Below are 27,888 nucleotides of genomic sequence, written 5' to 3' on the forward strand. Positions count from 1 at the left end.
TGTAGGATAATAAGAGCAGCAAGCGGTCGTTAACTATTCTTATTTGTAAGAGAAGGTGCCCATAAAGAAATTGCACAGAGAATCGCGAGTGTCGTCGTTGGGAGCCAACGGGTTGGATGCCAACACAACTTTGACACCAGCAAAGCTCTTACTTTACGAGCGTTGAATGTAGACATGAGATGGGATACGATGAGACTTGGAGTGTTACATGATTAGAGACTGAATGAACGCTGGAATTGACGAGTTATGCATATAATGACGATGCGGCCAAGGCTCAACTCCTACAAGCTAAAACGACACGACACTAATACTTAACACATCTACTGCATCTAATAACAATAGTGAATAAAATTAATGAACACAAAGGATATCGGTAGCGACAATAGCTATATTGATTATTTAACGTGTACGTCGGCCAGATGATCCTAGGTGTCGCGGACACACGTTCATACAAGCGAGTAGGAGCGTCGTCGTCTACAACTCTAGGGTAGTTATAAGAATACACAAAAAGCGATGCCTCATTCATCATGCTAAACATTTATCTTTTACTAGTATGTCTCGATGATGATCAGTTTATGTTAGGTGTTGATCAAAATTTCGCAGAGTGAGAAGGAAGAATGCGCACTTAAGATGACTAGCGCGCCCACGACACGGTTCTCAGGTATCCATATTGGATGTTTTTAAAAGTGTTCCTTGCGGTCATTTTCGCTGGAACTCCAATCTACAGCTTTCGGATATAATTACATCGCGCAAAACCTGTACTCGGTCACCAAAATAAGTAAGAAGATGCTGCCATGAACGAAACTTTTTTCAAAGACAACATGCGCACCAATTTCATGGAAAGAATCGTGTCATAACATTTCCAGCGATCCCATGAACTTTAGCGCAGAGCCAGAGCAATTAATTCATAGTTATTTTTTCGTTTGCGTTAGGAAATTTTGAGAACTAGTGCCTGCCCTGACGCTAATAATATGAGAAGAAAACTCAACACTCACGTTCACATAGAGCAATATACAAACACGTGTCATTTTGACTAATAAATAGACGAAGCTGTACACAATGCAGATCAGAGTGATAATTCTAGAGCCTAAATCTAGACAAGTATAAGGATATAATTTACAATACATATTACAGATAGCTTCAAAGTAGCCGAATAACAAGGACACGCCGATTAATGTACAAGTAGCTAATCTAGTTGCCAGTTAACTATCCACATCATTAGAGGACACCATGAAATTTGGTCAGTTGAACCAGGGCGCTGGCCAAAGAAGCAATTTCTGTGCTTAACGACCTTCGGCAACTTAGCCCGAAGTATTAATTAAAATCATATTATTATTTGAAATAGGCAGAGATACCACAAAGAACTTGGAACAAATATCAATATAAAAGCTTGTAACGATAGTTTTGAACTGCGGACAAGTCGTATTCATCATTACAATTTAAATAAATACTGGAATCGAAGCGTAGGTTATACAGACAAATTCAACTGAAATATTTAAAATATTGTAACTGGAAATACGGCTTGCTTTCGAAAGCTGCCGTAATTATCGTCCGAAGTCAGTTAAGTAAATATCATTAGGTATCCTAAACTCGACGTCATGATTCATGATGAAATGTCGATTAACGCGCAGTTCAACCAGGAGGTTCTAAGTTCTCACTCAACACGTCACGACCTCAACGTAGAGGATTTTAATTAGACAGCAGAACAAAATGCACATTGATGTTGGTAAGAACAATTCCTTCTTAGTTTCACAAGCCGGAGATATCGTCAAGAAGTCCAGTTCATCCCCAGCTCCGACATGAGCGAACACACAAATGGAGGCGGTAAGTTCGTTTAAAGCATCAGGATAAGGTAATGTCAATACATCTGGCACCGAGAATTTGACGCGATACAGTCAAAATGACGAAACCTATCTGTTTGTAAATGTTAATGTAAAGGTTTGAATTATAAGAATAAATCTTGATCCGAAAATTGTCAATCAATCCATGCTCAAGGCTCCAACAAGATTTAGATTAATGAAACAAAAAATGCTAAGTAACTGTGAAAATTGTTCCAGAAATTTTGGACTCATGAAATGAGCAACTCTTAGTTGAAGCTTAGGAGTGAGCCAAAACTGTGCACATGGTAATAAAAGTAGGATTTATGAAAACGTGGACCATTCGATTCCACATAAAAGCAAACGGTATCAACTTGAGCTGAACTCGGCATTTGACAAAGAGGAGAACGGCGGACCGGATTACAATCTAGAAAAATCTGGATTCACTGCACCAACAAATCGTTCAGCAGGCAGAGTCGTACAAATCGCGAGGAATAAAATCTATAAATAGGTGACATTTAAAATAACATTATTTTCGATTGATCAGCATTCGAATAAGCATACTCAATGTTTATAGTTAATACAAAGAGATTCCTCAAAATACACAGATCATATAGAAGGATATATCGATTCCCTCGACAACATGTGGTGCCAGTTTAGTTTGGGAGCATTCCTGAAGCATCAAACAAAATACAGGAGGCGGGAATGGGCACAATGACTTAGTTCGTCACTCATTATCATTGGAATAACGGTAACATTTCTGCAGACAGGTGCCAATGCCTGTTCTTCTAACGAGATATAAACAAAAATAACTTTCAATTAACATCACCGTCAGCGCAACTATTCAATGAAACTGGTTAGTGGCAGACATCTTGAACGTAAATCTATACAATGACTTTCAATGAGCGCCGCGTGAGTCGTCCGGCAACAAGACTCGCATCACGCACTTTAGCGTTAGGTTGATTTCAGCCAACTCGTTTCAAGTTTCTAGAGTATTAATAGGCTCAAAACGCGTACGAAGCGAAGGTCATAAAACCCAAGTCATCAAAGGAAGTATCAGGATTAAAACATGACGTCTCTTACACCCCAGGAAACTATTAGCCTAACCTCAAAATAGACAGGTAATAATAAAAAACACAGAAACGCATGATGTCAAACATTAAGAATGAGCTATTTCAACAAACTGTTCATTGAGTTACGAACTAAACAAAAATGCAACACAAAGCATAGCTCAATCAAGACATAGTGATTCAAAATTGTCAAAAAGAACATTCACTTGGTACATGTTTAGTTAACATAGTCCGAACCATCATTTATGGCACGTAGTATAAATCAATCGCAGTAGAAGTAATCCCCGACTAAGTGCGATTTACCAAGGGTGTCAGTATTTGACTTGCAGACCGACATTGTGACTTGTTCGTGCCAAGTCACGGTAAACTGACTAATTTTGTTTTGCATTACAAGACTCTAGTTTGAAACGTAAACAGTATTAAACCTAAAATTTACTGGCTATTGACGAGAGATCATTCCTTCAACACTGAATAAATGAGTGTTAACTGCGTAAGGAATTTGGAACGGTGTCCATTCTGAACTCCCAAGACTTGTATCTAAGCTAATCTCATTTTTATGAAAGCTCCATGGAAAGAAGTAAGAATTTTAATCAATGCAACTTTGTATATGAATTACAAATTTCCTGCAGAATTGAGGGGCCTCGCTAACCAAGATCCTCATCTCGGGTTGAGGAAGGAGTTCTGTGAGAGATTGTGATGGTGAGCCATGGCAGGCGAGGATGTGGAGGCAGAATGTGGCAGCAGGTGGGAGAGATTCATACTGGTGGCGTTGAGGTGGGACAGACTTGCATGGTGACTCACCATATTACTCGGGTCGACATTTAGGGATGAGTTGAGGAGAGGAGCCATAGACGAATATACGCTAGCCTGTTGCAAGGCCGCTGCGTGAGGAGTCATCATGTTTATACCTGATGACATCCTGTGAGCTGGTGGAGGCAACATATGAGACAAATGCTCCATGTGAGACGCTGAGCTGTGGCCCATCAAACTTGATGTGTCCATATGTGCTGGCAGAGGGAGCGATGCCAGTAGCAGGCTTGGGTCGGTATTGTGTGAAGAGGCGGAGCTCTTATACGAAGATTTTCTTTGAGAAGAACAGCTGCTCGATGATTTTTTTGCATAGGTTGCAGCATGCGCCGCGACAGCCGTGTCAGCAACACCTGATGACTGGAGGAGGTTGCCCATTGGAGAAGAATAGAGAGCGCTGGCTACTTGGCTTGGAGAGGAGTGCTTTGACGAGACCACCTGCAGGTTTGCTAAGGAGTTACTGTTGACATAGCTCTGCTCGAAAGGAGAAGCGATACTTGCCATGGAATCGCTTGGTGTGTACAACAGCTGCTGTTCAACGAGCAGTCGGGCGTGTGTGCTGGTTTGAGGCATGGACGGAAGGAGTGATGATTGGCAGCTAGACACAACTGATTGATACATTTGATCAGTTGATGGTAGTGACATAGACACCGACACAGACGCATTGTCTTGCGTATTTGGTGAAGCATGAACGCCAGAGTGAGAGGAGAGCGCAAGAGGCATAGCGTTTGACTGCATTTGATTGTGCTGGGCAATTGCGTGTAGTTCCATATGCTGTAGTGACTCATTTGCAGCCATGATGCTGGCAGCATTGGTTAGAGGTGCCTGCATTACAGGTGACTGGGCAGGCGTTGACACCAGATGACCCACAGACCCACTAGTCTGGTACAACGGGGCTGAATGGCCTGGGGATTGTCCAGATGCAGGTCCTTGGCTAACGTACTGTGGGGACATGCTGGACTGCAGAGGAGAATGTGAGCTGTGCTGCACCCTTTGCAACGGTGAGGAATGAGTGGTAACGTGTCCGGGAGACATCGTGCAATTGGCTAATACGGAAGGTGAATGCGTACCAGACTGTACCGCGAGTGCCGGAGAACCCATATCACTTCTGGCCATCTGTGCTGGAGAAAGAGTGCCATTCTGCATCATCTGTACCGGCGAACCTGATGCGTTCTGCACCAGATGAGCAGGCGAGCCAACTCCAGTGTGATGCCTTTGTGCAGGTGAGCCTACGTTTGTATGCATCATTGCCATTGGAGAGCCTGTTCCAGTCTGGACGAGTTGTAGGGGCGACGCACCATTCGTTTGTGAGGCTTGGAAGGGCGAAGTGACAGCCGTTGCGGCTTGTAGAGGTGACGTCACCGTACCAGATAATTCATGCTGAGCTGAATGCAGCTGGCTGCCATAATGCCCTACTGCCTGCTGCTCGGTCACAGCGCCGTTTGATTGATAGGCCATGATTGGCGACTGTGCACCAACAGGACTATGCATAACGGACTGTATGTGTCCAGAAACATTTGACTGTTCCGAGTATACGCAAGTATTGGGAGGCAAGAGCTCACTGTTCAGGACGGACGCGCTTGTGGTCGAGGTGCAGGCCGTATCCTGATTGCATGATGTCACCTGTACTGGAGCTGGTAATGTAACACTTCCCGAGGGCTGACAGGTACCAGAAGCTGAAGGGCTGATTGTATTCGTGTTATCACAATTGTTATTATTGATTATTTCTTTATCACTTTCGTCACTAATATTGGATTTCGCACCATTACACTGATCAGAGACAGTAGTAAGGTCTTTATTTCGGTCTTCAGAAATATTTTTTCTGGGAGATTCCTTGGTTAAAGTACTGTCAGAATCATTGTCTGGTGTTGTTTTCGAATCATCTGATCCATCATCTTCAACATTTTCGCCCGTTTTGCGCACGATTACCTCGTTAGACTCGTCAGCGTCATCGAGAACTATCTCTTCCGTTTTGCCCCCGTTGCTTTGCTTGACTGGACTCCTATTACACTCCTTGCCTTTAGGAGGAGAATGTTGTTTTTTGCTGACGTTGCCATTTTTGACATTGAGATTGAAACTTTTAGCAGGTCCTTCATCAAGTAAAATTTGAGGTTCGAGCAAATGTTTGATGGCATTGAGATCTTCATCCTCCTCCTCAATCTCCTCAATGGGCACCGCAATAGGAGCCGACATGGTCTGCGGACGACCAAACGCAGGTCGTCCTCGGTTACCTGAATAGGTGACACCATTGAAAAGCTGGTTTACCATTGGAACATTCCTACCATTCAAAGTCATTCCGCGTCCACCTCGCTGGACATGATTGTATCCCCTCGCGCCATTTTGTCCCATACTGAAATTTCCACCTCGTTGGTTGTGGTTGTAACCACGACTACCATTGGGCCTCACGCCTAGACCAGACTTTGCAGAGGAGCTAATGAGGGGACTGGCCGTGTACTGCGGAATCACGTTACCTCTGATCGCTCCACCTCGGCCTCCGCGCGCTATGTTACCACCATGCGGAGATGCATACTGTACCACAACTGACGATGAGAGCTTTACCACACCGTGTGAACCGATCACACCTCCCCCTCTACCTCCTCTGTTCGAAGCAATGGCGTGGGCAACAAGCTTATTGGTAGAAGCGATGGGACTAGCCCTAGGAGGAGGCAAGATCACGCCACCTCGCCCTACTTTGCTCGCCGGACCTGCTCCTCTAGCAGGAGGGTTTGAGGGCTTTGACAATACGGCTGCAGTGATCGTCGTGCCTGATTGTTGTAGACGCTTGAGAAGTTCAGCATTTGGGTCCACAGTTGGCTTGATGCGCCGCACAGTAATGGACGCTGGTAAGGACTTCTTTATTGTTGCCAAATTTTTGGTGTTAATTACCCGGTGCTTGACCGCTTCAGACATCACCATGGGTGACGGGACAGCAACTGTAGTCTGGCTCTGCTTCAACGTCGCCAACCGAACAGAAGCTGCCATTCTCTTGCGTTTAGCAGCATTACCGCCACCAGACATGCTTCGTTTGGATACTTTGGGCATATCGTCAGGGTCAGGTTCGGGAGTTCGGCCAGAATCTGGTGACCAGAAAATTGGTTAACAAACCTAAAACTAACACATAAACGAAGTAAATTTTTTTAAATACTTGAGTAAAATCTGGTGAAAAGTTTAAAACCAATATTTAATACCTGGGTTTCACTATCAGAAGGGTTTAAATAAAATTTTTGAACAATTTTCCTCACAGTTTTTTATCCATAATACTAGCAATCAGACCCCTGAAATTTTTTCCACACCGTCTTGTAGAACTTATAATGCCGTAGGTATAAATAATGGGTCTCAAATATTGGACATGAAGATCAATGCAGACTATGCCAACACACATGCTCTTAACTAAAAGTTAGGCTTATTTTTCAGCAGAGATGACGATCTCGGGAGGTAGAGTCCATCATTGTAGAAGTTATTAAAAATAAGAGAAAATTACGTGCTCGGATCATTTGCAAAAATTACAAAAATCTACAAAATTACAAGCTCAGCTTGAACTACTATGATGACTTCATTTTAACCAAAAGAAAAATTCTCTAATATCAGAACGATAATGGAAAGTAACAACTTGTACAAGGCGAGCCAAAAGTCACTGACCCTTTTTATTTTTTACATCTTTTTATTTTTCAATATTTATTATTTTCTTAATATTTTTGTCAGATGCTGGAAATTAACTATGGATAAATTCAATACCGTTCAACGTACACAATACTTGCAAAATTTTACAATCAAAATCAAGGCTCAATAATTCAAACCCAAAGAGCTCATTGAAAGCATTAATGTGAGAGATGCCAACATGCTGCACTCTTAAGGCAAACATCACTAGAGAAATAAGCCCAGAAACTTTGGAAACAGTTATCGCAGAGGTAATCAAAAGAGCATCAATTTGTGAAGCAGAAAATGGAAGGCATATGCAGGATTTTATTTTGCACACATAGCGATGACGTTAGCAAAGCTTACCAAGAGTTAATTTTGTGATAAGAATTAAATCAAATTTATGATAGAAAATCAATTTTCATTGCTTCGACTTTATGATACCAAAATTTCATGCAGGTAACTGTTAACATAAAAGTTATTTAAAATTGAAATGATTCAGTAACTTTTGACCCACCCTGTACTGCTGTACATCTCCAAGTCAATAACTTAAGTATATTTAGAAATACAATAATTAAATGAATTTGCAGGCGATATTTTTAGCACATTTTCTCATTTATGAAAAAAAAATGCACTATTGTGCTCGCCATGTCGTCTGTCCGTCCGTGACTTCATGTTTTCGTCGATGAGAAAATGCGCTCTCTGTCACTCACTGCAGTGAGTACTGAGTTATATTTTTGATACTTTTCCTAGGGAAATCTAATAATGAATTTATTTCTTAATAACAGATGAATAGATCGTTATGTTTCATCTTTTGGCCAAAATTAATCAATTCTGAATGAAACTGTATACAGATCAGATAGCAGAAAATGAGATCATTTTGCTGATGGCAAAATGTTATGCTTCTCATTGTTAATTAAACTTATGGACTTGATCACAATATATATACAGGAAAAGTTAAGTGTTTTTTTACATTTTTTGTATGTGATTATTAAAGAACAGGAACGACCTGATGATATTTACTAATATATTTTAGGTTTAGTCAGATCAGTATTTTTTTACCCGTGTATATAATTAACTATAACTATAAGCTATGGGGTTACTTTGTAATTTTATTCAATAACTATAATTGATCCCAAAAACTGACTAGCCCAGTATGTCGCTAGAATATTTGATCCGCGCCAATCTGCCAAATTTTTCTACATAGGTACTGTTGATGTATTGAACTAAGACAAGATGCTTCAGCACCATAAACCTGAATAATATCATGTATCCAAGACTGAGTGCTGAACTCACATGACTCGCCCGCCTTGGCGTAGATATCATCAAGGACCTGCGTGAGTTCCTCGTCAGCCACATCACCCGTGAGCAGAAGTTCCTCAGCTGTGTCACCAGGCGCGAGCTGCTTGCTCTGGTGCACAGGGTGGCGCTTCAACTTCTTACAGCCTGACGATCCTGACGAGTTGAGCAGCTGCTCCAGCTCAGGGGGGTCCAGAGAGTTGCTGCAAGTACGTTACACTCAGTAATGAAGGGCACATAATAATAAATTATAACTAAGAGCGGCAGCAGGTTTAAAAATAAGATGAGTAGGATAGGTACTAATTTGAACAATTTATAAAACTCCAAATTTGTTTTAGATTTCTGATAACTGTTCAGAAGAACTAGTGCAACACGAATGAATAGAAATGTGCTTAGGCACTACAATGATTGTTTAAATAGTAATTGAAACGCAATTTGAAATGACTAAACACTTAAGACCAATGTTATATGCAAGTCTGACTTTTTGTTGCATAAAATATCAGATATGGAAGGCTGCACGGCCACCGAGGAGCGTGTCGGGTCTTGAGGACACTGGGCGACGTCTTTGCCAGCTATCCACAGGTCATAACGGTCGGGCTGGAAACGCTTCACGAACGTGTCCATGCTGATTTTCACCATGTCGCTCCTGAAGAACATTCAAATTTTTTATGCATATGGCAATATATTTATATGAATAGCTTATTTTACCACAAAACTGGTTCAAAACATACTAAATTACAAAATTTCAAATTTCGTTGTGACTTCATTTGCCTCGCAACATATTTGTATCACTGATACAAATATGTATAAAATATAATTACTCAATAAATTATCAACTTGATGATGTAAAAGTTTTTATTTTACATTATCGTTCTGATATTAAAGAGTTTTTCTTTCAATTGGGGACACTTTAAAAAGTAGAAACAGCAGGTAATTCGAACCTTGAAATATCAAGTAATTTCTCTTCACAATTATTTAGGAAAATATTTTCCATTTCACACAAACAGAAGGCAAACCAATCCCAAATAACATTGAAATGAAATAAAAATTATTTCAAATAAAACTTAATGTTGCATATACTTAGAAAGATGATTATGACAATTTAGTAACAAAACTAGGACCAACATATGCCTCAGGAGAAAAAACATGGAACGCTTTGAACTTTTGGAACTGAAATATCTCAAGTCATAGAGTCAGAAACAACAAGCAGTTTACACTCGGTTACATTGCTAGAGAACCCCACAACTAAACTTCAAACTAATGTGCTGACAAAAAAAAAAGTTTCTTGTCTAATAGATGCAGAAGAAATTCAATTCTTGCAACAAGAAATTTTTCACAATAATGTGTGGAAGTGGACACCAGTTAAAAAGTAACTGAACAGGGAGGAAGCGAAGTCTCACAACATACCGACACTGGCATTGTGTAGCGTGCTTGCCGTACTCTACCCAGCGAGGCATGGCAAAATTTGTAGACTCAGCACAGTTGAATCCATGGTTGAAACCCGCGTGGTAGCCGTACGGGAACGTGATCATGATCTCTCCTGCCTCTTGTGTGATCTGGAGGCATGAAATAGATTGAAAGAGAAGGTAAAACTCCTGTATCACGTGGGTTGTGCATACATTAATGCTCGACATTGCAACTTTATGGCAGTGATGCCTTAGCAAGTAGTGGCTGCACTAATCATAAAGCATTCTAGGAAATTTCATTAACTCCGGTACAAAGCACGTGTTGTAATTTTTGCATTAATACATTTCACTTGGTGCCCAAGGGTATAGGGTTAACAAAACAAATTCTTAACAAGTAATTGTTGCTGACACGTTCTTCTACAACAGCTAACCTTATTAAAGGGAATGCTGTACTGTTTGAGGATCTGAGGTGATATGAGGCTCATCTTATGACGAAGGTAGGCAGGGCAGGCCTTGAAGCTGCTAGGGAAATAGCCATTAGCTAGTCTCTCCAACCGGCGCCCGTGTTCAGGAGGAATAACATACCATGTCTTGGGAGCCCCGAAGTGCAGATAATTGATACTGTAACACATATATAACGCCATAAAAATTTCATTAATCCAGTGTACAAGAATTTATAAAGTGCCTAGCGAATAACCAAGATCTATGCAAATCAAGAAACTGGTGAAAAATCCCTACAATTCACAACCAGCACAAGATTTCATTTCCATCATCTAGGTTTGAATTTATTCTGGAACATATTTCATTAGAAACCCTGTAGCACTTTAATTTTTGGTGCAATGAGAGCATATTATATGTGCCTTACTCTCAACAGATAAACTGCCCTACAAACAACACTTTAGGTAACAGGGAAATCAAAATGGTACGTGAAGAATTCATCCAAAACATCAAGACTAGTGAATAAAACCAATATTTGACTAGCATAACGTAACAAAACATTTGACACAGGTTTTCTGAGTATGAAACTGGTGAGTATGAGGAAATTCTTCAATGTAGAGTACTCCAACTAAATTATCTAAGGCTACAGTGCAGGAAGCCCAGCATTTGATCTATCAATAGTACCAAGAATTTGTATTACCTATACAAATCCATATCCTCGGTGTGCCATGCAAATGTTGTCTTCCACATGCCAAAATAGAGATAGGCTGTGTTGACACCTTCAATGCTGATGCCATAGTCTTCATTCACATAGTCCAAAATTGTACCAAGACAGTTTATGTTCCATACCTGCACAAAATAGAAGGTTAGAAGCAAAGCAGATCTCTGAGAACTAAATAGTTAATGATTAAAAATTTTCATGAATGGTACACAGATGTAAAAACACCAACACATACCTTCAAATCTGGGTCTGTTATGGTCCCAGATACATCAGCCCCATAGATGGGTGACACATAGGTAACATTCTTCCAATATTTTCTCTCCAGATCTTCATGGTCATCATGTTTTGGGGGCTTGTACCGATCACTTTCAGCCAGTTTTTTGAACTCCTGAACAGTCATGGCTTTCTTCTGTATGTTGATCTGTTGGTAAATTCCTTGTTTTCCAGTGACAACCTGGCAGATGGGTGCTGGTATGATAATGTCAATGTCTTTGACATCATAGCCAGCCTTTCGGGGCACATACTCGGGAGGTGGGATTATCTGTGAATCACAATAAACACTTTAGTAATAAATAAAATTGGAAGATTTCTTCTAGTGAATGAAATCAAAGAATCCAAATCTTCACTAGTTTGAAATTATTACACTGAGACATTTATTTTTTTGCCAAATTTTTTACCTAATCCTTACCTTACCTTTTACCTAAGTGTTAACTCTAATTTCACAATTCAAAAGAAGTACCTATAACCATGAGAAAATGGTAAAAATTTTATCAACTGTGTGTCAAGTATATATATCAAATTTGTAATAATCATATTTGTCAGTATGAATATCAAGACAGAATTTGGAACAAAAAATTAATGTGAAGGTAAAATTATCAATGATATACAAATTTCAAACATCTTACTTTTGCCAGGCCAATTTTATGGGCACCTTGACTTTCAATATATTCAATATACTTGGTAAAATCTTTAAATTCATCCCAGGTGGGACGAAATACCATTATTTTCTGCTGGGTTGTGGCTGACATGTTGGTGAAAGATGGCAAAGTTATCTGAAAAAAAAAAAACATTAAAGAGATTGAGTGAATATTATTACCATAGCTAGTATGGAAGCCAGTTCTGAGACATAGAATAGAGATCATGCATAACATAGCTGACATGTATTCAACAGGCTAGAAGACATGCATAACATAGCTGACATGTATTCAACAGGCTAGAATAAATGCCTCTTCTCAGATACCATCAAACAGGATAATAAGGGATGGTTTGTTTTACAGGGTAATAAGGGATGGTTTTGAGGGTTTTTTGTTAACATCTTCTTACCATGAAACATTTCATGAACAAGTTTGGGCTCATTTTATAGCTCTTTGCAAGGGCTATTGTATGGCATCTTAAAAAAACTCCTTATGCTATTTGTAAGGTACCAGATGCAAAATAAAAGCCACCTGAACTAACCTGGGGAATGTTGTAATAAAGGACACTTGAAATAAAACTCAATTTTAAAAAGTTTGAAGCATGCAGAGTGTGCTCATCTATTACTAACAGTACTCTGAAGTCTTCCTCATTCTTTGTAGATGATGTAGATGTAGAATAAATGACATTTTCTGTGATTTTTACTCATTTTTCCTTTATTGATATGATATTACCTCATCCATACATTATCGTTTTATTGATGTGATATTACCTAATCCATGGACATGCCATTGAGCATCATGCATTGACAACAATCTTGTCCACTGCAAGCTTCATATCAGTAGCCATGTAGCATTTCTTCTGAAAGAAAGCTTACGGGATGGCTTGTAATTTTGCACCATTTTAATTGAGTCAAATGAATTCACTATAACAAAAAAAGATTGTTAAGAACATACCTGACACAAAGGAATATTTAGTGACAACCATCATATTTTTTGAGAACTAAATCATAGTTTAGGTATATTACCATCAAACGGGGCAATAAGGGACGGTTTTGAGCGTTTTTTGTTAATAACTTCTTACCATGAAGTATTTCATAAACAATGTTAGGCTCATTTTATAGCTCTTTATGAGGGCTATCAAATGGCATCTTAAAAAAATTCCATATGCTATTCGTAAGGTGCCAGACGCAAAATAAAACTGCCCCGAATTATCCCTGGGAACAGGGTAATCCGGGACACTCGAAATAAAACTTAATTGTAAAATGTTTGAAGCATGCATCATGTACTTATCCATTACTAACAATACTCTGAAGTCCTCCTCCTTTGCCTCTGTTGATGATGTGGATGTAGAATAAATGACATTTTCTGTGGTTTTTTACTTGTATATCCTCTATTGATATGATATCACCATATTAATTTATTACCATATTATTGATGTGATATTACCGTACGTATCTATAAACATGCCATCGAGCATTTACAACGACCTTGTCCACTGCAAGCTTCATATAAGCAGCCATGTATCATTTCTTCTGCATCTGCAAGCTTACACAACGGCTTGAAATTTCACACCATTTTAATTGGGTTAAGTGAATTCACTATAAGGAAAAAGATTGTAAAAAACATACCGTAAAATGGGGTAACTTAGACCACTTTTATTTTTATAAATGATGCCATTTTTTTACTAGCTAAATTAAACTTGAATTGAAACGTGCAAAATACAGGTCTATACTCTAGCTTCACTCACCATAAATTGCTGGCTCCTGCCTCTCATAGTCTTTATGTAATTTGAAAAAAAGTGGTGGAGTCTATGTTACCCCGTCAGGGCTGACATTAGGTGGTCTAAGTTACCCCATTTGGGGGCAGCACCCCCATTTGCAAACTATGACACATTCCTAAAATTTGTCATTTGCATATGTAACTAGAAGAGTTCTACTACAATGCATCAAAACCTGGAGTTATTTAACCAAAAAATAAAAAAATTGGAGGGGGTACTCTGACAGGCTTCAAATAATAGCTTTTTTTCGTGGGTAACATTTTTAATTTTTTAACCTATTAGATATGCAAACTTTTCAAATCTTTCTATTGTGTTATGTAGCCTCAGTATTAGGCCTTTAATGCCCATTGACAAAATTTTTCTATGTCAAATAGTTTTTGAGTTGTGGGGTTTTTGTTAAAAAATGAAAAGTGGTCTAAGTTACCTCGCCGGTCTAAGTTACCCCATTTTACGGTACCTGAAACAGAATGGAATGTTTTAGAAACAATCATCATATGTTTTGGAGAAATAAATCATAGTTTAGGTTAATTGCTCTTCATTCTACGATGCCCAGTGCACAATTCTATATATGACCTTCTGTGCACAATTTTGTGATGACCGATGATGCATCAATTTTTCAATAAGTGAAATTTTTCACTGAGCAAGATAAATGTAATAAAAACTATTTGTTGTTACTCAATTTTCCTTGTTAACTGGAGCCTTTGTTAACTAAGGTTAAACTGTAAATGCGTCTTTAGGGGTGCCCCTTATTACGTACCCCGTCGCACCACGGAAATGGCTGCCATTTCCTTTTGGAATGAGATAGGCAAATTCAGTCAATCGTGTTTTCAAGCCAACACCCATGTGCAACTTTTATGCAAGTAAAATTTTTTAATATGGCTAATATTTTTTTTTGCTCCTGACCTTAGTAGAGGTACTTTTTCCAAATAGCACTTTTCACACTTTTTTTCAGCAATTTTTTAGAGGTAGTAAATGTACAATTTCTTAACTAGCTTTATACATAGTAGAATAGTAGATAGTAAAAATGTTGAACTTTACTCCACTATTTTTAGTTTTGCAATATTTTGATTAGTTGAGTTGCTACAACACTTCTACGAAAAGTGTGATGAGCGTCCCAATTTACCCCGCATGTCCCTTATTACGTACCCTGTTTGACAGTAGTCTTCATTCTACGTTGCCTGGTGAACAATTCTATCTATGCTGTTTGGTTCTATGCACAGTTTGGTGATGATCGACGCTGCACTAATTTTTTGTCAAGTGAAATTTTTTCACAGAGCGAGGCAAATATAATAAAAATTATTTGTTGTTAATTGATTTTTTGTTAACTGGAGCCTTTGCTAATCAAGGTTCTACTGTAAATGCATTTTTAGGGCTGTCCCTTATTACCCCATTGTGTGGAAATGGCTGCCATTTTTTCTGGAATGAGATAGTACGCTAATTCTGTCAATCACATTTTTAAGCACACTATCACAAGCTTCAAGATGAATTTTATTGACTGCTGTTGGAGGTTTAGATAATCAACAAAAAGGGCCACATGAGGGGATGCTTGAAAAGTAGAAAAGTATCATTGGCATATTGGTTATGAAAAACAGGTTTAAAATCAAGAGGACAATTGGCTAGTCATTTAGTCTCGTGAAAACACATAAAAATATTAGCGAAAGTAGGACCTAGTGGTGGACTCATGCCCAAGCCGTCAATTTGTCTGTAAAATTTGCCAGCAAATACAAAACATGAGTTTAAACGGATAATTCAAGAAGAGATTTAAAAAATTTGCAGTTCAAATTTGCATTACTGGTCATTAATCTCTTTGAACAATGAATTGAGGCAAATATCAATAGTTTCATGGAGAGGTACTAGATTAGTAAACAAATTCTCAGTATCAAATGAAACCATGGTCAGAACCTGAACATTGGTGAAACTCTTCAAGCGGTCTACAAAGACGTAAGAATTGTCTACCGTATATTGGTTGGTTGTCAAACAGTTAAACAGTGGGACCAAAAATTTGACAAGCTTGAAACTTGGAGTATTGTAAGCAAGAGAAATGGGTTGAAACTGAAATTTTGAAGCAAAATCTGGCTTATTAATCTTTGGCAAGCCATACAAAATACCTGGGCAAGAGCCAGAGGCATCAAGTTTCAAATAAGTTACAGATGAAAGTACAGCAGAATCTTCAAGTTTTCTAAAAAAATTATTAATTTTATCCACAATCTTCAAAATAGTTTTAGCAATCAGATCTGTAATTTTGATAAATTTAGAAGGGTCTGTAATGAGAGCAGAAACACTACTGTCAAACGGGGCTATAAGGAACAGTTTTGAGCATTTTTCGTTAATAACTTCTAATCATTAAACATTTCATTAACAAGTGTGGGCTCATTTTAAAGCTCTTTGCAAGGGCTATCAAATGGTATATCAACAAAAATTTCATATGCTATTCGTAAGGTGCCAGAAGCAAAATAAAAGCATCCCAAAATATCCCTGGGAACGGGGTAATCTGGGACACTTGAAATAATACTCAATTTTAAAATGTTTGAAGCATACAATGCAGGGTTGGTGATTTTTTTCATGATTTTAATTTTACTTTTGGATTTATTTGATTTTTACAGCTACTTTGTCTTTTTAAAATGTTATTTTTTTATGTTGCAGTTAGCCTACTTACAATAACAGTATATGGATGGCTAAAAAGGGCAGTTATGGCCTTCAAGAATGGCCAATGTGGTGTTTACCACTTTGGAACTTTTGGGTAAACTAAAATTGATAAGTCTATTCATTAGCTTTGTAAAGTTTGTATGGAGCAATGTAACGAGCTAAATATTGACCATTTAACTGGCTTCAATATAAAAAAAAAACACTCCAGGAATGGGGATCTTCTAAACATTGAAGAGTCACATAACAGATAGGTAGCTGATAGCACAGTGTTATCGGAGGTTAAATTAGGCTACTGTGTAGCCCAACCTTCATGTCTTTCTTCACTGATTATCATATTTCTTCAGTTCTCAATCCAACTCAATTTAAATTAAATTCAATATTTTTATCTTTTCTGTATAGATGACCAAAGTATAATTTGCAGACTTGAAGTAAAGTATCTCTCTTGGAGTATCCCTATTCAGTATCTCATCTTGGGCACTCAGTTGCACTGGTGAGTGGCATAGGAATTTATTCCATTTATTCATTGATAATTTAGGTTCAATATTGTCCTTGTTATTATTTTAATTTTATTAATGTTGATCAGCTAATTGTGTGATTTCATTTGCTTATGTTCCCTTGTATTTTACTTTTTTCAAACCTTAAAGATTTCCATATGTTAATAGTTACAGCATGGACAGAAGCTGTTATCCCTTAAGGGAGTTAATGGTTCTTGAATTTCTAATATTTGATCAGGTTATCAGTCATTCATGATTTGCATTTTTATTCTGTTCTTTCTGTTTGCAGTTAAATCTACTCATCTCCACCTGTCCATGCTCCTTACATCCAATTAACTAGCACATTTTCATTACACATTTCAAATTAAAACAGCCATTTCATTTGCAATTTTATTACGTTGTGTGTTTATTTACTGTCCCATATTTCAATTCATTTTGCATTAGAACCAGTCTTTCATTCTCCTTCATTCAGAGTAGGGTTGTTGCCAGTTAGTTAAATAAGCAGATAACAGGTTTATCTCACCTGCGGTATGAGACATTTTAGACCCGGCAACAACAGTGCACAGCACTATCAATAGATCTACTAGTTTTACATTCTATAAATCTACCAGACTCTACCCTCTAAACAGTAAACACACTGACTAGTAGTGTCTGAGTGACTGACTGCGTTGTTCCTATTTGATTCAGACCATTAAACAAATACTAAACATAAACTGAAAGACAACCAAACAAACATCAAATGACTTAAAACAAGACTTATGTTATGAGAGAAGCTAACACTGTTTGAAATAAACATGTGCACAATTCATATATTTTATATCCATACACAGAATTTAATTATTTTACATATAGTCTTATAACTGTAATTGTTTTGTTTCTAGTTTTAAATTCACATATTTAATGATTGAAATTAAATATTTTAATTAGAATACCATAAAATGGGGTTGATTTGACCAGCGGGGTAACTTTGACCACTTTTCGTTTTTTTAACAAAAACCCCCAAAACTCAAAAACGATTTGACATAGAAAAATTTTATTAATGGCGATCAAAGGCCTAATACTGAGGCTATGTAACACAATAGAAAGATTTAAAAAGTTTGCATATATAATAGGTTAAAAAATTAATAATGTGACCCACAAAAAAGAGCTATTATTCAAAGCCTGTCTGAGTACCCCCTCTAATTTTTTTATTTTCTGGTAAAATAACTCCAGATTATGATGCATTGTAGTAGAACTCTTCTAGTTACATATGCAAAAGACAAATTTTAGGAAAGTGTCATAGTTTGCAAATGGGGGGTGCTGCCCCCAATGGGGTAACTTTGACCACCTAATGGCAGCCGTGACGGGGTAACATTGACCGGCTTGAAAATTAAGTTAAAATTACCATAGGTACCTATATAACATATTTTATGTCTGATACACCTATTAATGTTTTTTCTTAATGTTTCAGACTCTACAGAGTCTTATATATGGTAATTTCAACTCAATTTCCAAACCGGTCTATGTTACCCCGTCAAGGCTGCCATTAGGTGGTCACATTTTGCCAATTGGGCGGCGGCGCCCCCCATTTGCATATGTAACTAGAAGAGTTCTACTACAATGCACCACAAACTGGAGTTATTTGGAGTTATTTTACCAAAAAATAAAATTGATTTTACCACCCAGTCAAAGAAACCCCAGGAGCTGGGGTAACAAAGACCATCACTTTTTTTGAAATTACATCAAAACCATGAGAGGCAGGAGCCAGCAATTTATGGTGAGTAAAGCTAGAGTATAGACCTGTATTTTGCATGTTTCAATGTAAGTTTAACTTATCTAGTAAAAAAATGGCATTGTTTTGAAAAAAAAAATGGTCAAAGTTATATATACCCCATTTTACAGTACCTACTCGTTGGCAATCTTTCTAATTGCCTAACAGGTCATTACAATCTCAAATTCTCAATATACAGGGTGGGGCAGAACTGATTGAGCAGTTTTGAGGTAAAATAAAAGAGTACTAATGGAGGTACATAAAGAAGAAAGTTTATTTTCCTTGAGGTTAGCATAACATACCATTTAGAAAACTACTTATGTTTTGAAAACAATATCTGGAAGGTGGGGGCTGTTAGCTGCAACACACTGTTGGGGTCATTCTTGGAGGAGGCAGTAACTGTGACAGTGAATTCCAATCGCTATGCTGCAATGTTGCAAAATTTCTTGCAGCCCAGGATGGAAAACATTGTTGAAAATGAAACATTGGGAGATGTGTGGTTCCAGCAGGATGGGGCTACAGCTCATACAGCCCAAATGTCACTCAATGTTTTGAAACGCATGTTTCCTAGAGGTCTGATGTCTCTGAGGGGTGATTTACAGTGGCCTGCAAGGTCACTTGATTTCAGCATTTGCGATTTCTTTCTTTGGGGACATCTAAAAGAAAGGGTGTTCAGAAGTCACCCTCACACCCTACCACAGCCAAGGGAATAGATCATTGCAGAGGTTATGGCCATACCTTGCCATATGTGTGAATGTGCAGTAGGAAACTTCCAAGAACAACTCCAACAGTGTGATGCAAATAACAAACACCATCTTCCTGATATTGTTTTCAAAACATATGTATTTTAAATGGTATGTTATGCTAATCTCGAGGAAAATGAACTTTCTTCTTCATGTACCTCCATAACTCTTTTATTTTGCCTCAAAACTGCTCAATCGGTTCTGCCCCACCCTGTATAAGCTAGCTAACACATTTAAATTGTTTATTGTAATCAATATATAACAAATAGTCAAATAGTTAAAGATTACATATAGCCTTATAAGAATTAGCCAAGCTGCTAGCTATGTACAATGTATTGCAACCCTTGATGTCTCTGTACTAAAAAAAATTCAATTAATTGGAACCTAATACACACTGAAGGCAACAAGTTTATACCGTCAAACGGGATAAAAAGGGACGGGCGGGGTAAATCGGGATGCGTGTCCCACATTTCATAGAAATGTTGTAGCAGCTGAACTAATCAAAAAAATGCAAAAGAAAAATAGTGGCATAAACTTCAACATTTTTACTATCTATTATTTATAAAGCTAGTCAAGAAATCAAACATTTACTATCTCTAAAAAATCGCTGAAAAAAAGTGTGAAAAGTGCGATTTTGGAAAAATACCTCCGCTAAGGTCAGGAGCAAAAAAAATATTTGCTGTATTAAAACATTTTACTTACATAAAAGTTGCACCCAGGTGTCGGCTCAAAAACGTAATTGACGGAATTTGCCTATCTCATTCCAAAAAAATGGCAGCCATTTCTGCATGGCGGGGCTACTTGGGACACCCCCAGGGTAATTAGGGACACCCTTAAAAATGCATTTACAGTAGAACCTCAGTAGCATAGGTTCCAGTTAACAAAAAAATTGATTAACAACAAAGAATTTTGATTACATTTACCTCGCTCAGCAGGGTTGGCAATGATTAAATCAAAATGATTAAATCATGTGATTAAATCACTTGATTTTTTTATAAAAAAATCATGATTTTTTTGATTTTTTCGATTTTTTTTTATTTTTTCATATATTTAAATATATTAAGTGGCAGTCTTTAATTTATACTGAGGTATTGTTATTCATGGTTTAGTATAAATGTACTATGAATGACAAATTGGTATATAAACTTGTGGCCTTTAGTGTGTATTAGGTTTCAATAAATTGAATGTTTTTGGTACAGAGGCATCAAGTGTGCAATACATTGTACGTAGCTAGTAGCTTAGCTAATTCTTATAAGGCTATAAGTAGTCTTTAACTATTTGACTATTTGTTATATATTGATTACAATATACAATTTAAATGTGTTAGCTAGCTTATACAGGGTGGGGCAGAACTGATTGAACAGTTTTGAGGCAAAATAAAAGAGTAATGGAGGTACATAAAGAAGAAAGTTTATTTTCCTCATGATTAGCATAGCATACCATTTAAAATACTTATGTTTTGAAAACAATATCAGGAAGATGGGGTTTGTTAGCTGCATCACACTGTTGACTTACCAATAATTGTTTACCCAAAAATCCCTAAGTGGTAAACACTACCTTGGCCTGTTGGCCATTATTGAAGGCAATAAGTGCCCTTTTTAGCCATCCATTATGATCCATATACTGTTATTGTTAGTTAGGCTAATTGCAACATAAAAAATACCACTTCAAAAAGACAAAAAAGTTGAAAAAATCAAAAAATCAAATAAATAAAAAAAATCATGAAAAAATAAAAAAAATCATTGATTTTTTATTTTTTTAAAAAAATCAAAAAAATCGCCAACCCTGTCGCTCAGCAAAAAAAAAAATTCACTTATAGAAAAATTAGTGCATCATTGGTCATCACAAAATTGTACCTAAAATGCTATATATAGAATTGTGCACCAGGCATCATAGAATGAAAAGTAATTGACCTAAACTATGATTTATTTCTCCAAAACATATGATGGTTGTCACTAAAACATTATATTCTGTTTCAGGTATGTTTTTCACAATCTTTTTTGTTATAGTGAAATCACATGGCTCAATTAAAATTGTCCGAAATTACAAACCATCCTGTAAGCTTACAGATACAGAAGAAATGCTACATGGCTGCTGATATGAAGCTTGCAATGGACAAGGTCGTTGTCAATGCTCAATGGCATGTCCATGGATACAGTAATACCACATTAATAATACGGTAATTAATTAATATGGTAATATAATATCAATAAAGGAAAAACAAGTAAAAATCGCAGAAAATGTCATTTGTTTTACATCTACATCATCTACAATAAAAGAGGAGGACTTCGAAGTACTGTTAGTAATGGATGAGTACACTCTGCATGCTTCAAACGTTTTAAGATTAACTTTTATTGCAAGTGTCCTGGGTTACCCCATTCCCAGGGGTAAATCGGGATAGTTTTATTTTGCGTCTGGCACCCTATGAATAGCATATGGAATTTTTTAAAGATGCCATTGGATAGCCCTCGCAAAGAGCTATAAAATGAGCCTAAACTTGTTTCTGAAATATTTCATGGTAAGAAGTTATTAACAAAAAATGCTCAAAACCGTCCCTTTTTACCCCATTTGACGGTATACCAATTTGTCATTCATAGTACATTTATACTAGACCATGAATAACAATACCTCAAAATAAATTAAAGACTGCCACTCAACATATTTAAATATATAAAAAAATCAAGAAAATCAAAAATAAAAAAACATGATTTTTTATAAAGAAATCAAATGATTTAATCATTGCTAATGCTGCAAAAATGCAATCAAACCAATCCGTCATGGAATTACTGGATTGTTTACGTATCTCAATCTACATGACGTACAGTAATACAAAAGCTGAACTGAAAGACGGAAATCCTTGTTTGTGGGTCAATCTTGTAAAGTACAACCATATACAGGGTGTCCCGAAATAAATGATACTCAACTTTGAATGGCTGTAATGCAAAAAAGTATTAGAGTTTAAAAAATTTGGAAGGTCAGGATTTGTTCCCTATGTTTTTCTGCATCTCTCCGCCAAAAATCAGACAGATTGATGTAGCCATAAGCATTTGATAGATCTTTCAGTGACATGTGCTAAAATCATGCTTGCGCAAAGTTTTAGTAAGATCACTTTGCATAATCATTACGTTGTCTTGACATGTTTTCTTTCTGCTGTTTTATTTTTTGTATCTTTGGTGAGACAAAAACATGGCAATCTTTGGTGAGAGGCAATCATGACAATCTTTGGTGAGAGACAATCATGCCAATCTTTGGTGAGACACAATCACTGCAATCTTTGCTGAGACACAATCATGGCAATCTTTGGTGAAAGAAAATCATGGCAATCTTTGCTGAGAGGCAATCATGACAATCTTTGGTGAGAGACAATCATGTCAATCTTTGGTGAGACAGAAACATGGCAATCTTTGGCAAGAGACAATCATGGCAATCTTTGGTGAGAGACAATCATGGCAATCTTTGGTGAGAGGGAATTTCAAAACCAAAGATTGCCTCTCACCAAAGATTGCCTTTTACCAAAGATTGCCATGTTTGAGTCTCACCAAAGATTGTTATGATTGTCTCTCACCAAAGATTGTCATGATTGTCTCTCACCAAAGATTGCCATGATTGTGTCTCACCAAAGATTGTCATGATTGTCTCTCACCNTGGGTCACATTTTTAATTTTTTAACCTATTAGATATGCAAACTTTTTAAATCTTTCTATTGTGTTATGTAGCCTCAGTATTAGGCCTTTAATGCCCATTGACAAAATTTTTCTATGTCAAATAGTTTTTGAGTTGTGGGTTTTTTTTTTAAAAAACGAAAAGTGGTCTAAGTTACCCCGCCGGTCTAAGTTACCCCATTTTACGGTATTGTAAATAAACATTTTCAATATTAATTAGTTCATAATTGGTTTGGATTTGAAATAATTATATGTACCATGTTTCATAATAAAATCTGGCATGCCAATAAAAATAAAAAGTCTTCCAGCGCACACAGTAGAATTTTGTCGATAAATGGATACATATTTACTTATGTCAAGATCAATTCAGATTTGAAGATCTTAGTGGGAAAAAGTTAAAAAAATTATCATTTAGCACATTCATTAAAATCAAAGTAGAAACAGAAATACCTGGTCATGCTCACACGAGGGCATTGTGAGTGAATAATTTCGTTTTTAATTTGGTAAATATCACTTCGTTTCGATTTCATAAACTTATGCGTGGAAAAAGTGCTATGAAACTTAGTTCTGTATATTTGTTTTAAAATATCATACATGGTGTTGAATTGATACATCAATTGCAAAAAATCCCTCTACAAAGAGTTTACTCTAAATTAGGAATTGAATTGAAAACAAAATCCAGAGTAGAGCGGATGCAGATAGGAAAGGATAAAACAAACTCAACTTCTAAATCTGATCTTTGAACATGAAGGTTTGAACAAGTGTTGTTGTTGCCAGTAGTATGTTTTGAACTGGCAGCACATTTGGTTGTCAATGCCTGAGCTGCCAGTTCCAAACTTGCATTGTTGTCTCAGCAGAACAGAACATACTAACATTGGAGACAGAGATATGCAAAAACTAATTTTTTTAATGTGAATTTATTTGTAAACTGAGTTATATTTTGACTGTTTACCATTGGCGTTCATAAAAATCCGAAGCAATGCATATGCTTAATTTGCGTTCAGACATTGTATGTTGATCCTACAAAAAAATATGTTCTTGATTGCCACTATGTGGGAGGATGTCAGGAACGTAACATATTCCTAACATTGACATACGGGTTTGTACTATTTGCCAAAATCAGTCCTTCATTAGAAGGCACCAATCTCAAGCCATGTGGATTGTTGCCTTCTACCATAGTGGCAATTAACCCAATGATTTTTTTGGAATCAGTTTATTTCTAATTTACACAACAATTAAACCAATACCTTATGTACGACAATGCTGATATCCACGATACTTTGCTGGTCTAATTACATGACTTGAAATTAAACTTGAAGGAGAGTCTAAAAAGCTCTCTGCTTTGCCAATTGCCACTATGCCTTCTACTATTCAGTTTTGTAATTTATTTCCAACCAAATTATGATTTATGAATAAATAATGAATAAATATTCCTAACTATGCCAACTCTTAGAACAGGTTAGAAATCTAGTCAAATTGATGCAGATATTCATTCATGTTTGAACAGTGTGATAGCATTGCCACGCATTCATCTTCAAACAACTTTAGGAGCATGGCACATTTTTTTATTGGCATATAACAGCGCAGCCCGTGCACAGCACAGACTGATAAAATGAAAATAAAAATTCCCACGCACCTGGCACATCTTCCTGACCATGGCATGTGTCCCATCTTTTTTTCTCTTTCTTAGCCCATTTGAATCTTTGGCTGCTGGCAATGCTCTAGAATCTAGAATGAATAAAATATATAGAAATTAACATCATTATAATTTGCCAAGGTTTTGGTTTCTGAATAGGGTAAACGCGGTATATTCCGACACATTAAGGACGCATCGAGAAATGAAAAACTATAAAAAAAACGTATGTGTTACGTAAGTTCTGTTTCCTTCACGTGACTCTCAAAACACTTCACTACGCGTCAGCAACGATGATATGTCACAAAATGTTGCCATATTTATTAAAAAGCCTTTAGAATGGAAACCTACCAAATCCCTATATTCCGTCACTGTGTGTGGCAATATTCGACACGTGGTGAGTCGTATTGCGTCAGCGCTTCAAATTTAACTGATACGTAATGCCGACATCAACGTATTTGAATTCCTTTCGCTGTGTGAGCTGTATTGGGATACAACACGGCTTTGAATTAGAACACTAACGAATATTGAACACTACTTAATTACGTTTTAATTAACAGCTATTAGGCTTTTAATTAAGCAAATTTCAATTTTTGTACAAAGCTTGGAACGATCTGTATGTGTCCAATTCAAGTTGTGTTGGAATTAGTTTTGATGGGTCTAAATCCATCACTCAACTTAATCATCTATTAATTTATTTACGACTTGAAATCAGCAAATACAAGTTTACTTAAAGGATTCCTAATATATTCACAGACGTATTTAAAAGTCTCAAACACCATAATATTCTTCCTATAAAAACAGTTATTCACTATTTGGTAGAGCAAGGTCAACTGTCAAATTTAACACATTTTTCGATGATCTCACCAGGTGGCATGCATTGTCTCTCTTTGGATCTCAATATTTTCCCACTAGATGGCCAAGACCTAGTGTTTTTGCAGTATTTCGACACGCAAATGTATGACGTCACCATTTCAACCATCAATGAATGCATGGAACTAAAACAAAGCTTAATATAAAGGAAAAACTAGAGAAGTGACGGAATTACCTACGATGTCGGAATATACCGCGTTTACCCTATCTATTTATAAATATTGTAATAAAGTACCGTAAAATGGGGTAACTTAGACTGGCGGGGTAACTTAGACCACTTTTCGTTTTTTTAACAAAAATCCCCACAACTCAAAAACTATTTGACATAGAAAAATTTTGTCAATGGGCATTAAAGGCCTAATACTGAGGCTACATAGAAGAATAGAAAGATTTGAAAAGTTTGCACATCTAATAGGTTAAAAAATTAAAAATGTGACCCACGAAAAAAAGCTGTTATTTAAAGCCTGTCAGAGTATCCCCTCAAATTTTTTTATTTTTTTGGTTAAATAAGTCCAGGTTTTGATGCATTGTAGTAGAACTCTTCTAGTTACATATGCAAATGACAAATTTTAGGAAAGTGTCATAGTTTGCAAATATATAGGATTTTGAATCGCTGCATGCATTCAAATTCAAATTAGGTCCACCCACACCCCACGGCCAGTGTAGCTGTCAGCTCCCCTTCTTCAGAAGTGTGAAAGCTTTTGCCGGTGAAGGTGTGTTTTACGATCGGTCCATAAAGAAGTGTTGATTGGTTCAAAATGACATAAGAACAGGTTCTTTTGAATAACCTATGGATTGGCACCATGGCGGGAACTCATCGCAACTGATTTCCGGACAAGCTTTGCTGCATCGTAATCCATCCAACGTACCGGAAACCTTACTTTTTTTCTAAATAGTTGGCTGAAGACTGAGAAATATATTAAATGCAAGAATTTCAATCTAAATGTGTCGGCAAGATCTTCTGAAGGCGAAAATTTTGCCGATAATGCGTCGCCGTAGGTCTTTAAATCTTCGTTCACTCTCTGCACAGTGGTAAGTTACCCCATTTTATGGTACGCGGGTACTGGGATACTGCATAGTGCATACAAGGCAATGAAGGCATTGCAGAAATGGCAATTTGATTCAGTATTTTAGTTACAGTTTATTTAAAATTTCATCATTATTTTCATGATCTACTTCAAGACTTCTTTCAATATAAACTTGCCATGTGTATGATAGCGTTTGTTAATTGTAGACATGATCATAGTGGCAAAGCAGAGAGTTTTTAGACTCTCCCTCAAGTTCATTTTTGAGTCCCGTAACGCCATAAGTAGCCCAGCAAAGTATCCTGGATACCAGCATTATCATACATAAGAAAGTGGTTTAAATCTTGAGTAAATGAGGAAATTAAAAATGAACTGATTCTAAAAAATCTCTGGTTTGTCACTATGGACATGATACAGTAGTAACAGACTAACAGTACTACCCTTAATATAGCCTATTCATTTCATAGGATAAAAAAGGAACGGAAATTAACTACTTATTCATTAGCCAGTAGCCACTGTTTGTCGGTACCGACTCGGTACTCGGTAGGCTGGTAGCCTGTAAACAAGAGATTTTTTAGAATCAGCTCATTTTTAATTTCCTCATCTACTCAAGATTTAAACCAATTTTTTATGTAAGATAATGCTGGTATCCATGATACTTTGCTGGTCTACTCATAGGACTCAAAAATGAACTAGAGGAAGAGTCTAAAAAACTCTCTGCTTTGTCACTATGCCTGTACTGTAGCCACTACCCACTAGGATAGTGGCGCGGCAGTAGCTAGCCAGTAGTGCGCTAGGCTCGATCACATTCTAGGCTAGTACACTAATATCTAATATTCATTTCTCAATACAACAGTAGGCTATTTAACGATTTTGAATATATGATTTAATACCCGCAAAAACAATTTGGAAGATGAATACACAAATATTAAAAAAGCAGGTGAACTCAATTCGAGATAACTTACCAGCTAAATAAGACAAACATTAGAGAGCCGATAGTAATCGAAACACAAGCCAACACAACACCGTACTTCACTTTGCAAATACTGTCAACACTGAATCTTCAGCCAGACGGGTCAGTTAGGTAACGAAACACAAGCTTTTGTTCCAGCAATTTTATCTGTGAAGTTAATTTGAGAATTATCAGAGAATTTCGCATTTTCGCGAAGTTATAACT

At 37.0% G+C, this 27,888-nt stretch overlaps 1 protein-coding gene across 1 annotated transcript; it reads right to left on the minus strand.

Moving 5' to 3' along the window:
- Positions 1–24: 24 nt before the first annotated feature.
- Positions 25–27,789, minus strand: LOC108668297. Its single transcript, XM_018155484.2, has 9 exons — positions 27,677–27,789; positions 12,100–12,246; positions 11,430–11,735; positions 11,174–11,322; positions 10,467–10,656; positions 10,037–10,185; positions 9,111–9,275; positions 8,627–8,832; positions 25–6,771 (listed from the first exon to the last, which is right to left on the minus strand). The coding sequence occupies exons 2-9, from the start codon at positions 12,220–12,222 to the stop codon at positions 3,545–3,547; spliced, it is 4,515 nt and encodes a 1,504-aa protein (XP_018010973.1). The 5' UTR covers positions 12,223–12,246; positions 27,677–27,789; the 3' UTR covers positions 25–3,544.
- Positions 27,790–27,888: the final 99 nt, after the last annotated feature.

Source organism: Hyalella azteca, unplaced genomic scaffold (assembly GCF_000764305.2).
Source record: "Hyalella azteca isolate HAZT.00-mixed unplaced genomic scaffold, Hazt_2.0.2 contig14641, whole genome shotgun sequence".
Classification (NCBI taxonomy): Eukaryota; Metazoa; Arthropoda; class Malacostraca; order Amphipoda; family Hyalellidae; genus Hyalella; species Hyalella azteca.

Coding starts and splice junctions, on each gene's coding strand:
- LOC108668297 (XM_018155484.2), bottom strand. CDS start 12,222: ATGTCAGCCACAACCCAGCAGAAAATAATGGTATTTCGTCCCACCTGG. Junction 11,736..12,099: donor ATAAAATTGGCCTGGCAAAA/GTAAGATGTTTG, acceptor TGTGATTCACAG/ATAATCCCACCTCCCGAGTA. Junction 9,276..10,036: donor GCTACACAATGCCAGTGTCG/GTATGTTGTGAG, acceptor AATGTTCTTCAG/GAGCGACATGGTGAAAATCA.